Source organism: Folsomia candida, unplaced genomic scaffold (assembly GCF_002217175.1).
Source record: "Folsomia candida strain VU population unplaced genomic scaffold, ASM221717v1 Fcan01_Sc018, whole genome shotgun sequence".
NCBI lineage: Eukaryota > Metazoa > Arthropoda > Collembola > Entomobryomorpha > Isotomidae > Folsomia > Folsomia candida.
In genome coordinates, this window is record NW_019091210.1 from 3,114,518 (window position 1) to 3,128,032 (window position 13,515).

At 37.5% G+C, this 13,515-nt stretch overlaps 2 protein-coding genes across 2 annotated transcripts; one reads left to right on the forward strand and one right to left on the reverse strand.

The window, feature by feature from the left end:
- The first annotated feature begins 2,554 nt into the window (after positions 1-2,554).
- LOC110857201 lies at positions 2,555-7,999 on the forward strand. The gene is made up of 6 exons (XM_035857931.1): positions 2,555-3,522; positions 4,247-4,464; positions 4,704-5,048; positions 5,322-5,963; positions 6,404-6,775; positions 7,350-7,999. Exons 1-6 carry the CDS (start codon positions 2,555-2,557, stop codon positions 7,535-7,537), a joined length of 2,733 nt encoding a protein of 910 aa, XP_035713824.1. The 3' UTR covers positions 7,538-7,999.
- A 344-nt stretch (positions 8,000-8,343) lies between these two features.
- On the reverse strand, positions 8,344-11,934 carry LOC118437986. Its single transcript, XM_035857605.1, has 8 exons — positions 11,474-11,934; positions 11,259-11,388; positions 11,007-11,073; positions 10,644-10,896; positions 10,128-10,434; positions 9,434-9,884; positions 8,766-8,914; positions 8,344-8,673 (listed from the first exon to the last, which is right to left on the reverse strand). Exons 4-8 carry the CDS (start codon positions 10,877-10,879, stop codon positions 8,527-8,529), a joined length of 1,290 nt encoding a protein of 429 aa, XP_035713498.1. The 5' UTR covers positions 10,880-10,896; positions 11,007-11,073; positions 11,259-11,388; positions 11,474-11,934; the 3' UTR covers positions 8,344-8,526.
- Between the last annotated feature and the right edge of the window lie 1,581 nt (positions 11,935-13,515).

The window sequence follows — 13,515 nt, forward strand, 5'->3', positions numbered from 1 at the left end:
GGAGGTGTACCAGTTGGATGGGGGTCAATCGGGGGCAGTGCCTTGGGATTGGGACCAAGCCTTGGTGGGTCAACAGGCTGGGCTGGAGCAGGGTTAACACTTCCAAGCTTCCAGTCTCCTTTTGCTGGCATAACGACAGCCATTTGAGGCCTGGACTCTATTTTTCAAGGCTTTGGTAATAGAGGCAACTCTTGGGGAAGGGAATTTTGCCATAAATCCTTGTAACTAACGTCCGTTAATTGTTTTGGGATAGGAGGATAAACACTAAATATTATTAAATTTGCGTTTGAAAATTGTACATGCACATGTTCATATGTATGTAATAATTATTTATATGTATAGTATTGTACTTTTGTACATTACTTAATTAATAAAGTAATCAGTTTATTACAAGTTGGCAAATTTATGCGCACAATTCAGGCCAACAATATTTTTATCACCACGAAGGAGCTGAAATCAAACCAGATGAGAAAACAAGTTTTTCTTTTACGTACTTACTTATGCATTTACTAACAGATACGGGGATTGGCAGTAGCTGATTTTATCATGCAAATAGGTAGATAAGTGAGCTCACAAATGAGGCTTATCAAATTATATGCACAATTATGCATGGCTAGATTCCCTATGGAACAAGTACTTGTTAACCTTTCAATTGGTAAGGAAAACAATAGTCATTAAAAAAAATATTCATGGGGCGAGAGGAACACAAGTGCCTTCCAAAAAATAATCTCATAATATGGAAATAGTTCTTTTCATTGCAGATAATTCCGTTTAACGATCATCAATTCATGAAGCATGATGTTCATAATTAAAAGCCTCGTCAAACTTCGAGTGAAAATATTCATGCATGAATGCATGAATTTACTACATGAATGTATGTATGTATGTACATACATATGTACACGTACTTACAAATATTCAATATTATGCCCAGGTTATATGTGTAGGTGTTTTTAATAACGGGATTTCCCGAGCTGGGAAACTTTCTCCGGGAAATTGTATATATTTCCTGTCTCACCGGGTAAGGAAAGCCGGTACGTGAAATCTTCTCAGCAGCTGGACCAGTCCTTCGAACAGATTGCAGGTTCAGTTTTCTTACCTGTTAATAAAAGGTTTTCGGATTTCGTTTAAATCAGGCATCGATTCTATCAACTCGGTCAGTGTGTATCAACTTAAAGTGAACTAGTAACTAAGGTGAAAATAATTCGGTTTGCTCGTTCAATACAATGTTTCAGTAATGTGTATGCATAACCACTATCTCATCAATTAATTCTACGCCAAAATGGCGGAAAAATCCTCCACTCGGTCGTGTGATGGGGCCCTGTTGATCTTGACAACAAAGACGGACTCCACCGGTTGGTTTGGCATGTCTAGGATTTTTTGCGTCGCTCCCCTTCACTGGAAGCACGAAGCCGTAATTCTTAATAATTCGAATCAGAAGGTTAGTTGTATACGGGGAGGTTTAAATGTCTCGCTAAATACATTGGAAATTTTCCCATGGAAATCATTCATAAATTTATCAAAGTTGTGTCCCTGAAATTCAACAATTTGAGAATTTTGGACCTTAAATAGAGTTAAATAATCAAAAAAAATCTCAATCCCAAATCCTCATAACTGTTGGAGATTTATGGACCCCTTTGCAAAATGTTCCATTATTTAAATCGAGGCTTTTAAATCACCCTGTATAAGTCGTCAGCACATGAGTATTTTTTAAGCATATGTAAATAATTTTATAAGTAGTGCACGATTGGGACTGGAGAAAATCTGAACAGTTTTAACGCGGCCAAATATGGAGAGTTTTTAACATTTCGAAATAACGCAGACGTTGCGGAGGAACAATGTCAAATTGTATGTGACACAAGTGGAACCTTTTGGCTCCAGAGTTTGGTGAGTTTTTAACTAAAAACATACATTTGTTCATGGGACACGTAATTTTGAAGCGTAGCAATCCATGATTAATCCTGTAACGAATTTTAGCAGGGGAGGACTTTTCTGAACGGCAAATTAGTTCGAGATTCCCCCGTCAAGTTAAAATTTGGGGATATATTTCATTTTTCGCACATTTTCTCAACATGTTTGGATTCCCTGGTAATTCACCTGGCCAACAGGAGGACGATTTTGTATCGGAGAAACTCTCGATGGAAAGAATATGCCGTATTCAAATTTGATGTCAGTTAAAAAACATGATGCAATAATCCATGAATTGTAGTACTTCCTAATATTTACATATTCTTTTCCTAATATTCTGTAGAGGATGACGTGTAACGCTGAAGAGGAACGGAAAGCTGAGACGAATTCTGTCCATGACCTCGATATTCACCCCATTTTTGAAAATCATATCATCCTCACGAAAATATTTGAGCACGTGGTCAACTCAAATATTCCATGGGACCAAAGGGACCTTTTGAACTGTCGCCTCGTCTCATAATCTTGGAACGCCTCAGCTCGTCTCGTCCTGCAGAAAAATTTTGTCGTGAAATTCACCATAACTCTTAACCAGTTGATTGCCCAGCCGAATCATGTAATGAATCTGTTGCATGCACAGATCAATCTAATGAAGGCGCTAAAATTTGAAGCCATGCATATTACCATTTGGCGACCTGGGTGGAAATGTGAGAAGGGCCAACAAATTGTCAAATTAGTGGAAAGATTCAGCCAAGATTTTTCCACATTCATTAACCAGCCGGATTTCCACCCTATCAAAATCCTCACCATAAATGCAGATTATTTGACCCCGATTTCCACCCTCCTCACCAAATTTTGCCCTTCTCTGGAAGAGGTCAACATCCAATTTAACAAAGTTTGGATTAAGGATGAACAAATCTTGGATAAATCTGGGTTCCCGGACGACCTGATGTTCCCAAAATTGAAAAAGTTGACGCTCAATTTCTCCCAAGATAGTCGCATTGTGGATGATGACCTAGAAATATCCGATTCTAAATCTTTCCACAAACTCGTTCAAGCCTCCAATGGAATTGAGGAGCTCGTGTTAAAGAATTATGTCAAACTTCCCTGTGATTTAAATTCTTTTAAGAATTTGAGAAAAATCACGATTTACGGTCGGAAAGAGTATGTCATGACACTGTTGAAGTTGCACGATTGTCTGACCCAATTCGTGGCCTTACCGACAGGGCAATTACGTTCGTTTAAACTGGTCTATGACGATATTGGGGTCCAGAGACGCTCAGAGACGCCATTACTATGTTTCCTTCAACAACAGCGACAAAGTTTGGAAAACCTGACGCTTTCCTTCACCTTCAGAAGCTTGGATTTGAATAGTTGTCTTTACCTTCAAGGTATCGTATTGCCGAGATGCATGCCAAGTCTAAAAAAGTTATGGATAAGTTTGGAGGATGAGAGGGCGGGGACGGATTCTTCGCATGGGTTTAAATTGGCTAGTCAATTGGCGAAGGAGGCGGGAGATTTTGAAGTTGTTGCAGACAGGTCAAAGGCGCCCTGTGTTTTACGCGAGGGTGAAGAATGCGGTCTGGAATCGTGTCCTGGGTGTAATAATTCTTTGGTGTATGGGCGGGAAAAGGGTTCGATTTCAGAATTTGTGGGGGATAATTTAAGTTAACTCAGTTTTTTGTTACACAAAAATTGAAACTTATTTTCGCCCTGTTTTAATCTCAACTCGTCTCCTCTCACACTTCCCTCGCCACTGCACTGTTCACATGGTTCACATATACATGTCATTTGTCTTATGTATCTTTACATATTTAGTATTTGTGTATTTATATATATACGTGCGTAAATTCATTTTATACTAATCCTAAACTGCTCAATTAAGGTATGTATATGTATGCAGATATCGCAATTTGTGCATTCCTGAATGATAAACAAATAGCATAAATGTATTTTAATAATCTTGTTCTATGAAATAAAAATTGACCTACGTACATGTCTGTATATTGATGAATGTACTACATGAATGTACTTTCGTGCTTTCTGAAGCTCGTCATCTGCATTACTTTGTTCATTCAGCAAGCCGGCAACAGAATTATTACAAAACTCGGGATTGGATCATAGCCAGCAGCTGAGTGTCAGCTGCTGTTTGTAAATATTTTACGCATTCCACTCATTCATTCCTTCATCCTTGCGTTATTTTGACAAACTTGAATATTCATAAAAGTAATTACCTATTTTTGGTAAGTTGGATTGTTTTCAGTGAATTGGTCCCATCAGAGTCAGCCATTTAGGTTTATACTAAAATGTTTTCCGCTCAAGAACTCAATAATTAACTCAGTTTTGCATCTACTTTTAGCTATTTATCCGACATATCTTCACGAGAAAATAGTAGAAGGAATGTACTGCTTTCTCCAGAGGCTGACAATAGTCTGCGAAACCTTGCCGAGCGTGTGACCGCTTTGGAAAGTGTTGTCCAACAACTCGTGACCAGGATAGAATTACTAAAAGGCGAAAATCCTTTTTACGAAGGGATACAAGTGGAATATAATAATGATGGTAAGCTCTATCATATTAAATTTATTGCTTGTGATTCGAGAACAAAAATCCAATGAAAGTGCAGGTACAATTTTGGTCAAGAGTTTTCGAACGCAATTGTGCACCGGGTTTGTCAAGTCCCCTGAATCATTTGTGCAACAATGCCGAAAACAAGGGAAAATTACAAACAAGTAGCGATTATTAGTGAGCTACTTCTTCCGTTATAATCCATATAAAATGCTATTTTTTTACTATTACAGGGGATACAAATAACGCTAATCATCCCCCAATAATAGTTCGGAATGTAAATAATCGAGTACCTTTAGAAACAAAACGGCCAGGCGTCGCTAAGAAGTCGACGAGTGGAGTCCCCAAAAATCTCCTCGGTGATGATAAGAACCATGCAGGTAATTTCAGCTCTGGATTATTGTCTGATGTCAAGGAGGATGCGGAATTTGAGGATATTCAAGTCAAGTTTGAGCCATTAGACTTTGTAATTAATCCCGAAGAAGACAGAATATCAGCAAATGGGGTATTATTATTTGAAGACATCGGACAGAATTCGGACAACTTAGGCGACGAAGATGGAGACCTGACTTTATTTAGTATTACAAAATAATAATAAGAAAATTGACGCAAGTCTTGTTAACCTCGTAAAATGGGTAAAACTTTAAAAAATATTTTCAATCCTATCCCACAATCTTTTAAAAATTTAATCCTTAGATCAAGACCGTTATGTAATTTTGCAAATGTTATGTTGCAATATTTACGAATTTTACAAAGTTAACAAGGACTGCGTCAATTAAAATAATCGAACAAGTTGTACTCAAATAGTTAAATTTGATGAAAAATGTCTTTCATTGTTTCTAAATAAATAGATCCCGGTGAAGTGAAGTCGTCTCCCCTAAATAATGTGGATGATAGCGACTATACTCCACAAGAAGATGACCTTTCCGAGGAAGAAAGCGGATCCGAGAGTTCCTACAATTTAAGAAAAAATAAGAAAAACAAAATTCGTCCAAAAAATAAAACAGTCATTTCCATTATGCCTACCTCCCAACCGGAAGTAACCCTTCCCAACCCGTTCATTCGTCTAGGCCCGGCACTATCAACTCCGGAAGAACTTGCCTCACACAACGCTAATGTTACACAAATTATGAAGCAAACCCCGAAAAAAGGGAAAATTCGGAAGCGAATTAAGAAACCACCTGGTGTAGGATTTAAATTCAAATGTGACCACTGCTCCTATGGGAGCAACTTTAAGCGGAAATATTTACAACATTACCATCGGCACACGGGAGAACGACCGTATTTATGTGCGACGTGTGGGAAAGGATTCCGTGGCTACGATTTGGTCAAGAGCCATGAAAAAAGCTGTACAAACAGGACCAAGTCACATTCCTGTCCGGTGGAAGGGTGCTCGGAAGCTTTTAAACTACAGTCTAGCTTGCAACGCCACATTAACAAGATGCATAAGGATTCCCGGAGACAGTGTGAAGTTTGTCGAGCAATTTATTCAGGTAGGTGGAATAAGAGGTCAGAAAGTTTAATAATCATGCATTTCACGGGGTCCTTTGAAACTTTGTAAAATCTGTGTAAACCTACCAACTTTTACATAAAGGTTTTGCAACTAAAAAAGTTTTATAACAAATAATTTTCCAGACATTTAATAGATAAAAGACGCCCCTGACTTTGCTTTCGATGAAAATAATTGCAAAGTTTGCAGAATTTACGTATTTTACAATCACATTGAGAGAATTAACGTAAATCCGTAAATTTACAAACCTTAACAAACATTTCTAAAAAAATAGGATTTAACCAAATTTTTGGTATGCTTATTCAGATAAACGACGGCGTTTTTTTATTTTGTACTGAAAACCTTGTAAAACTATTTTACAAAGTTACGAAGGGATGGGTGAAGTGGATTGCCTCAATATTTAGTAATCTTCCTATTAAATAGGCCCTGATTCGCTGTACATTCACAAGAAGCGGATGCATCAAGATCGTCCCTTCACTTGTCCCATATGCAGCCACAAATTTGTATTCGCACATGAATTGAAAACCCACGTGGAGCTACATTCCGATCCCAAGCATACGTTTAGGAGTCGGAAGTGGCGTGTTGGTCCCCCAGAAGAAGTACAAGCCGCCGCTTCTCCCGAGCCGCTCGATACCGACAAGATTTACGTCGTCCCACCAACCTTCGTTTGTAGCAAGGACGGCTGTGGAAAATCTTATCGGAGGGAAGTGCTTCTTCAGAGACACGTGAGGGCGAGACATTGGACGGAAGAAGAACGCAAAGTTGGGTGTGACGTGTGTGGAAGAATTGTGAAAGGTAGTGTGATTCGTCCCCAAAATCGGCACGTTTTTAATAATTTAAAGAATTTATTTTAAAATTCTGAACGACCAATTTTTAGAGCGAAAGTCGTCCCCAATTTAAAAAGGTATACGCCAGATTTTGACAGTTTTTGAAGGAGGAGAGCTTGAGAAGCCTTTAGTAAAATTGGAAGGCATCCAAACTCAAAACTGGGTTAAAAACTAATAGCTATTCTATTAATAAATTTACCGAAATATTGGCTCTTGAGGAATGTTTTAAACAACGAATTTGTAGTCAGTGAGTTGATTAATTGAAGGCCATTTTTGATGAGTTTCAATTTTTCTGAAGGCTTCTTAGACTTGAGATCTCCTTAAAAAACTGTCAAAATCTGGAGTGTGTACATATATTTCTAAGAAATCGGGAACTCCCTGCTCTGCAAATTAGTTGTCTAGAATTTGAAAATAAATTCCAAGAGGAGAGAAATGACTATAAATGTGCTGATTCTGACGATGAGTCCTACGTTAACTAGGGTTTTGACGAATTTATGAATAATTTGGCATCATTTTTAACCTTAATAAAATTTAATTTGCAGACCATAACCATTTAAAGAGTCATATGAAAATTGTTCATAGCGAGGAGAGAGCACACGTATGTGCCATTTGCGGACAAGCATTCAAAATGGCGAGTCACATGATTCGGCATGAACGTGGACACGCTAATCCAAATTGGAAACCGAGGTCAAACTGTAAACCGAAAAAGTACAAGAAGGAGGCGAATTAGGAATTGGATCTGCGTCAAGAGTAGAGAAAGTAGCCATCCTCGAGTGAAATGGTCTCCAAAAGATTGGAGGAAGGAGGTTATAATTAATATGGAACAGAGCTAATTTTGTGAAATTGGTTATTGCAAATAAGTGTTTATTGTTAAAATTATTTAGTAATTGGTTTTCTTAAGACAAATGTGAAATTCTTGTATTTCTTTAAAAAATTGTTAGGGTTCTGATTCAATTCAAGGATATTTGGAACTAGAATACTTATTGGTTGTGCATAAATATTTTTACCAGAAAATTGGAATACATTTAGTTCACAAAGATTAGTTTTTTTGCATAATTCTTTATCTTATTCTGAAATAAACGCGTGTTTAGGTTGAAATATGTACATATGCAAGATTGATTTTTATTGTACACTGCAAAATCTTAAAGTTGCGAATATTAAGATTGAAGAATACATAAATTGAATTTGCAAATATTTGTGTAAAACCTACTCTTTCTGGCAGAATTTTTGGAAATTTAGAAACACCCATCTCACTACAGTTAGGGAAGGCTATCTTTATCCATAAATTATGTCACACAAAAGTCGCGATTTTCTAGACCTCTCCCCCCTTTAACATGTCTCACATAGACACGATATCATTGGAGCCCCTATCCCAAATAGTTATATTACTATTTGGATGTGATTTTGCTGTGGGAAACTGCACTCTTAGGAAACTGGTATTAAATTATGACTGGCCAGATTATGACTCAACCGGCGCCAGTACGAGCATTACGGTTCAGTAAGCTCGTGGTAATGAAACATTTACTACGCAGAAGAAACAAACCACTACCAATCCGGTACGAATTTATTACCCAATCAATACCGGTACGTAGCAGAATTTTAACGAAGTAAATAATGTTATCACTAGGTTAATCAGTTCTCAATAATTTTATGATAAATAAAGGAATTTTGTAAAGATCCATATTGCGAAAGAGGTTAAAAAAAGCTCATTCCTATATCTCATCGTCCTCCATGTGTGTACATGGGGTGTGTCGAGTCATATCTCGACCTCGGGTGGCTCGTCAGCTTGAAATACCAATCAGAAGAATTGTTGTATTTGTGTAACTCTCGAACACGACACAATTCAATAGTTGAATTTCGAGATATCTACATGAAATAGTTTAATATTAAAGATTTTAATTTGACTGTTTCTTATTTAATATTTATTTCATTTTGCAAGTATGTAAATATGTACGTGCCTTGTGCCCCTTGATCACCAGATATTTTAAAGATTCCAATTTTTGCAAGGCGTAGAAAACCCCAATATCTGTTACACTATCGTTATTAAGTCTCCATCCTTTCGGCCGATCCCGGAACGGACCTTTATGTATGGTCAATTCCCGTAAATCTGGAGATATATATAAATAGTTTTAATAATTTCATACACGGATTTTCCAAAACTATGTCAGCTTCAATTTAACGTCCTATTGCATGCGAGGTTTGAACTTAAATTTTTGTGTTTCACCTTTCCCTTATTCAAAAGGCGATTTTGGAATCTGTCTATCTTTGTATTTTTACAAAATAAAGGTTTTATTGCATCCAAAAATCGATAATTTATAGGTTAACAAAGTTAGGAGGTTAGAATTTAGATTTTTTTCTGCATTCACATGTGGAAATGCTAATAAAACATGCAGATAAAAAATAATAAGTAAAAATCAAATATTTTCCCACCAGACAAAATCGAAATTCCGACATTCTAACTTTGCAATAAAATCTTCATTTTTTTAAACAACGCACAGAGATAAACATGTTTCAAAATCGCCATTTAATTACATACATGTATATAAGAAGCGAAAGTTGAGACACAAATTCAAACTCAAGACCCTACAAAATCTTCAAAATTATAAGCATGAACGCATTTAATTACGTTTCAAATTAGTGATGGATCCAAACCGAGGTTCGCCAATTTGAGGATTATCCACACCCGTATTTTTGATCAGTTTACTTTCTTTTTTACTAAACCCAGTCAAGATTTCGTCCAATTGCAGAAATCCTTTGGTGTCAATATTACAAGTTTTTTTATCTAAACCGACGGACAATGTGCAGGATTCCAAACCAAGAAAACTAGTCCACATCTTCTTCAATACATAGCCAGACTGATATCCGACCGATAAATCTTTTAAATTGGGGAAAAGGTGGGCTAATTTTTGAACATGGTGGGGCGACAATCCTCCCGCCGGAAGTTCCAATCCCCACACAGAGAGCGATTGCTGGTCCCAATTATCCAGCAAGAATGCCGGGAAATTGAAATTTTTCGCACATCCAGAAATCAAAAGTTTTTGCAAGACGGGAAATTGTCTGGGAATATTGAAAGGAGCCTGAAAATATACAGAAATAGGTTTTACTTAAAAATGTTGGCATTGTCTTGAGGGCCGTTCATAAATTTTGTATTGCAAAAGTCGAGATTTTTAGACCCCCTGACCCCCTCCCTCCTTTAACATGTGGTATCATAGGAGCATCATACCCTTCTTCCCCCTTATCGTGTTACATATGTAATTTATGAAGGGTCCCTAATATTAGCTCATATCAGAATTAGTGCAATCTAAGAAAAGTTCTTTTACCAATGAAATCTCCCTTTCCCAACTATCCGACTGCTTTAGACCAAGCCGTAGTAATTTTAAATTTGGCATCCGTTCAGGAAGCATGATAACCTTTCCGGCCCAGACGTCCGAAATTTCGCAAATTACGAAAGTTTCGAGTGTATTTGCTTGGGCGTTTAGGAATCTATGCAGCCCGTTTTCCATTCCGACTGGTTGAAGTTTTCCAATTTTCAGACACCTCAAGTGAAATTGGTCCTTGTTCGTATGTAAAATTTCAACAGTATCAGGATCCACTCGTTCAAGACTTATATGACTCAAATTTCTTGCCCTGTAACAACAATATTTTAGGAAACCTTACTACTCTTGTACACCGTAAAGGGACGTCCATCAATTATTATAATGTCGGTACATTCATAAAAATCTAGTAAACATCTTGTACCTTGTCTTGTATTTGGTTAATTACCAAAATTCTGGGAATTTCACAATAATCGATTTTGAGAATTGATAGTGTATGTTATAAAAATTAAGAAATTTTACCGATCTGCGGCGACGAGTCCGTTCAGAAATGAGGAATAACTTGACCCGGCCATGACCTCTGTTAGGTTGGGACACACGCGAAATAAATGTATGAAAAACTTTTCCTCTCGTTCCTCAACCGCGTGACACTCCTTAATCCAGATCGTCTTAATTCCCGTGGTGAAGTTTGGAAAAGTCGCAGCGCTGACGTGTAGCTCGAGAATATCTAACTTTTTCAGGTTTGGAAGTTGGGTCATGATTTGTACCAGAGAGTCTGAAAATACATAGGCGAAGCTTAAAGTGGTCACGTGTTCACCACATTTTGCTAAAAATAGGCTCCCAATTGGCGGTTTATAAAATTTGAAATTTGTATATTTCACGCACTCAGGTCCACTGGTCGACAAGTAGTCGCAGTATTTATTAATGTTGGATTGAACCTTGTGAGGTGACGCTAAGAAAGAAGAGATAAATTTATAAGTTATTATGATTTCATGCACAGGAATTTCCCGTCTTTAATATTTCCAAAATGTACATTCCTACCCTTTACTTGATGCATATTGCACTAATTTTGCTATTTATGTAGGAACCCTGGATTAATAATTAACAATTTCCGAAAATAATTCTAATTTTACTCACAGAAATTAATAGTTACTTGGGAAACCATTCTTTTAAACAAGGGCGTCGCTACGGAGCACCAATGGCGATTAATTGTTCGACAAATTGCAACATCTTGGATTTTCAAATACTTTAAAATCCTTCCCAGCACCTACATATGAAACAAGTGAATATGAATATGAAACAGCTAGATATTTAAGTTCAGAAATTTAAACTTTTCGAATTTAGAAACTCACCAGATCATTTTCCAATGCGTCAACTGTTTGGTATTGTATCGATTCTTGTGTATCCATATTTTGAGATAAAATATCTACTGTGTAAGTATTTGTGAATAGCTCAGAATGTAATTTTCCCCCAATCTTTCGAAGATGAAAGGCAAAATTTATTTAATCCCGTCCGGAAAATGCAAGTATGTATTTCTGTATTTATGTAACTATTTGTACTTTCAATAACACAAACAAATGCATATTTACTTTCTAGAATAGGGACAATCTTCATCAAGTTTGCATCACTCCCTGGCAAGCAAACGTTTAATGATCAGCGTTTGATATGATGTGGAATCATTCCACTGGAATGGGCAAACACAGGTATGTACATATATGTACGTACAACCGTACGTATAACCGTAACACGTATACCTTTGCAATAAATTTACCAGGTGTTTGAGCAATAATGATCCCTATGTAGCAAAGATATGTATGCGTCACTTATCAACCGTGTGTGTGTACGTATCATTTACTATAGAGTCAACGTGGGTAATTCTGTACGTATAGATATGAGTGATATGATATCTCTCATATCAAAAATAGAACTGCTTTCACTGAGGAGTAGGGTGTCACATGTTGTCGGGCCCCGATTTCGATCTCGTTGGGATATGTTGTAGTACTACATGAGTGTACAAAAAGTGAAGGAGGGTTAGACTCCATGAGCCCATTTACGCCCACCACACCCCCTCAAAGGGGCCCAAACCCCCAGAGTTGCCGCACTAAAATCATCGCCAAAAATCGAGTTTTGGTCAGATTTTCAAGAAATTTACATTTTTGTGATCCCAGATAGTTGCTCTATCTTATCCAATAGCAAACTCAACTTTTTTGAAATTTTTAATATTTTCGAAGATTTTCTGACCAAGGGTATGGATCGAAAAAATTCGAAATTTCAAAAAAGTTGAATTTGCTATTGGATATGATAGAGCAACTATCTGGGATCACAAAAATGTAAATTTCTTGAAAATCTGACCAAAACTCGATTTTTGGCGATGATTTTAGTGCGGCACTCTGGGGGTTTGGGCGGCTTTGAGGGGGTGTGGCGGGCGTAAATGGGCTCATGGAGTCTAACCCTCCTTCACTTTTTGTACACTCATATAGTACTACAACATATCCCAACGAGATCGAAATCGGGGCCCGACAACATGTGACACCCTACTCCTGAGATCAGTTTGATTTTTCCCCCTGAAAGTGTTATGAAAATTTCACAATTATGTACAACTCGTACGCATTTATCCACAGCGTCAGCAGCCATCTAAACATAGATACATATGAACTTACATAAGTATCTGTTGTCTGTGCACTTGATTTATAATGAATACTAGCGTATAGCCCGGCCAAGGCCGAGTTCTAGAGTTCCAGTGGGGGTGTGCCCAAAGCAAAAAATCCGTCATACTATAATTTAAATAATTCCCACTGGAGACTTTGTCATACCACATACATACGTCAGAGTGAGGGTTTGCCCAGTCATACTGCATTTTAATTAATCTGGTCACAGTACAATTTGATTTCCCCCTGTGGGAGTAGTTGAATAGCTAATTACTTAAATTCCCGTCGCGTGGGAGTAACTGCATAGCTAACTATTTAAATTCCCACGCCTCACGCTCCCGTTAAGTTCCATAAACCCCGTTAACTTCTACAGTTAACGCCAAGCTATTGACGGCGTTGGATTCGGCATCAAAAATACATTCGAGTTGATATGCCACTCGCTGTGGGTGGAGTTTCTTAAACTAAAATAATTAATTAATAGTGTTTATCAAGATCACTTATCATGATAACCACTATTGAAGAGTGATGTATATATTTATACTGCTCACTTACTCAATTTACTTGCACACTGCAAATATACAAAGACATTTAATTTGAGATTGATGGCAAGCGTACGTGAAAGTCACGTGCAGGCGAAGTGAGACTCATGCAAAAAATTCATGCATACGGTTGCTCCGCGTCCTTCTTTGTCTACTCTACGGGGCAACTTGCATTGAGAGCCACAGGGACCCAGGCAGCCAGAACTT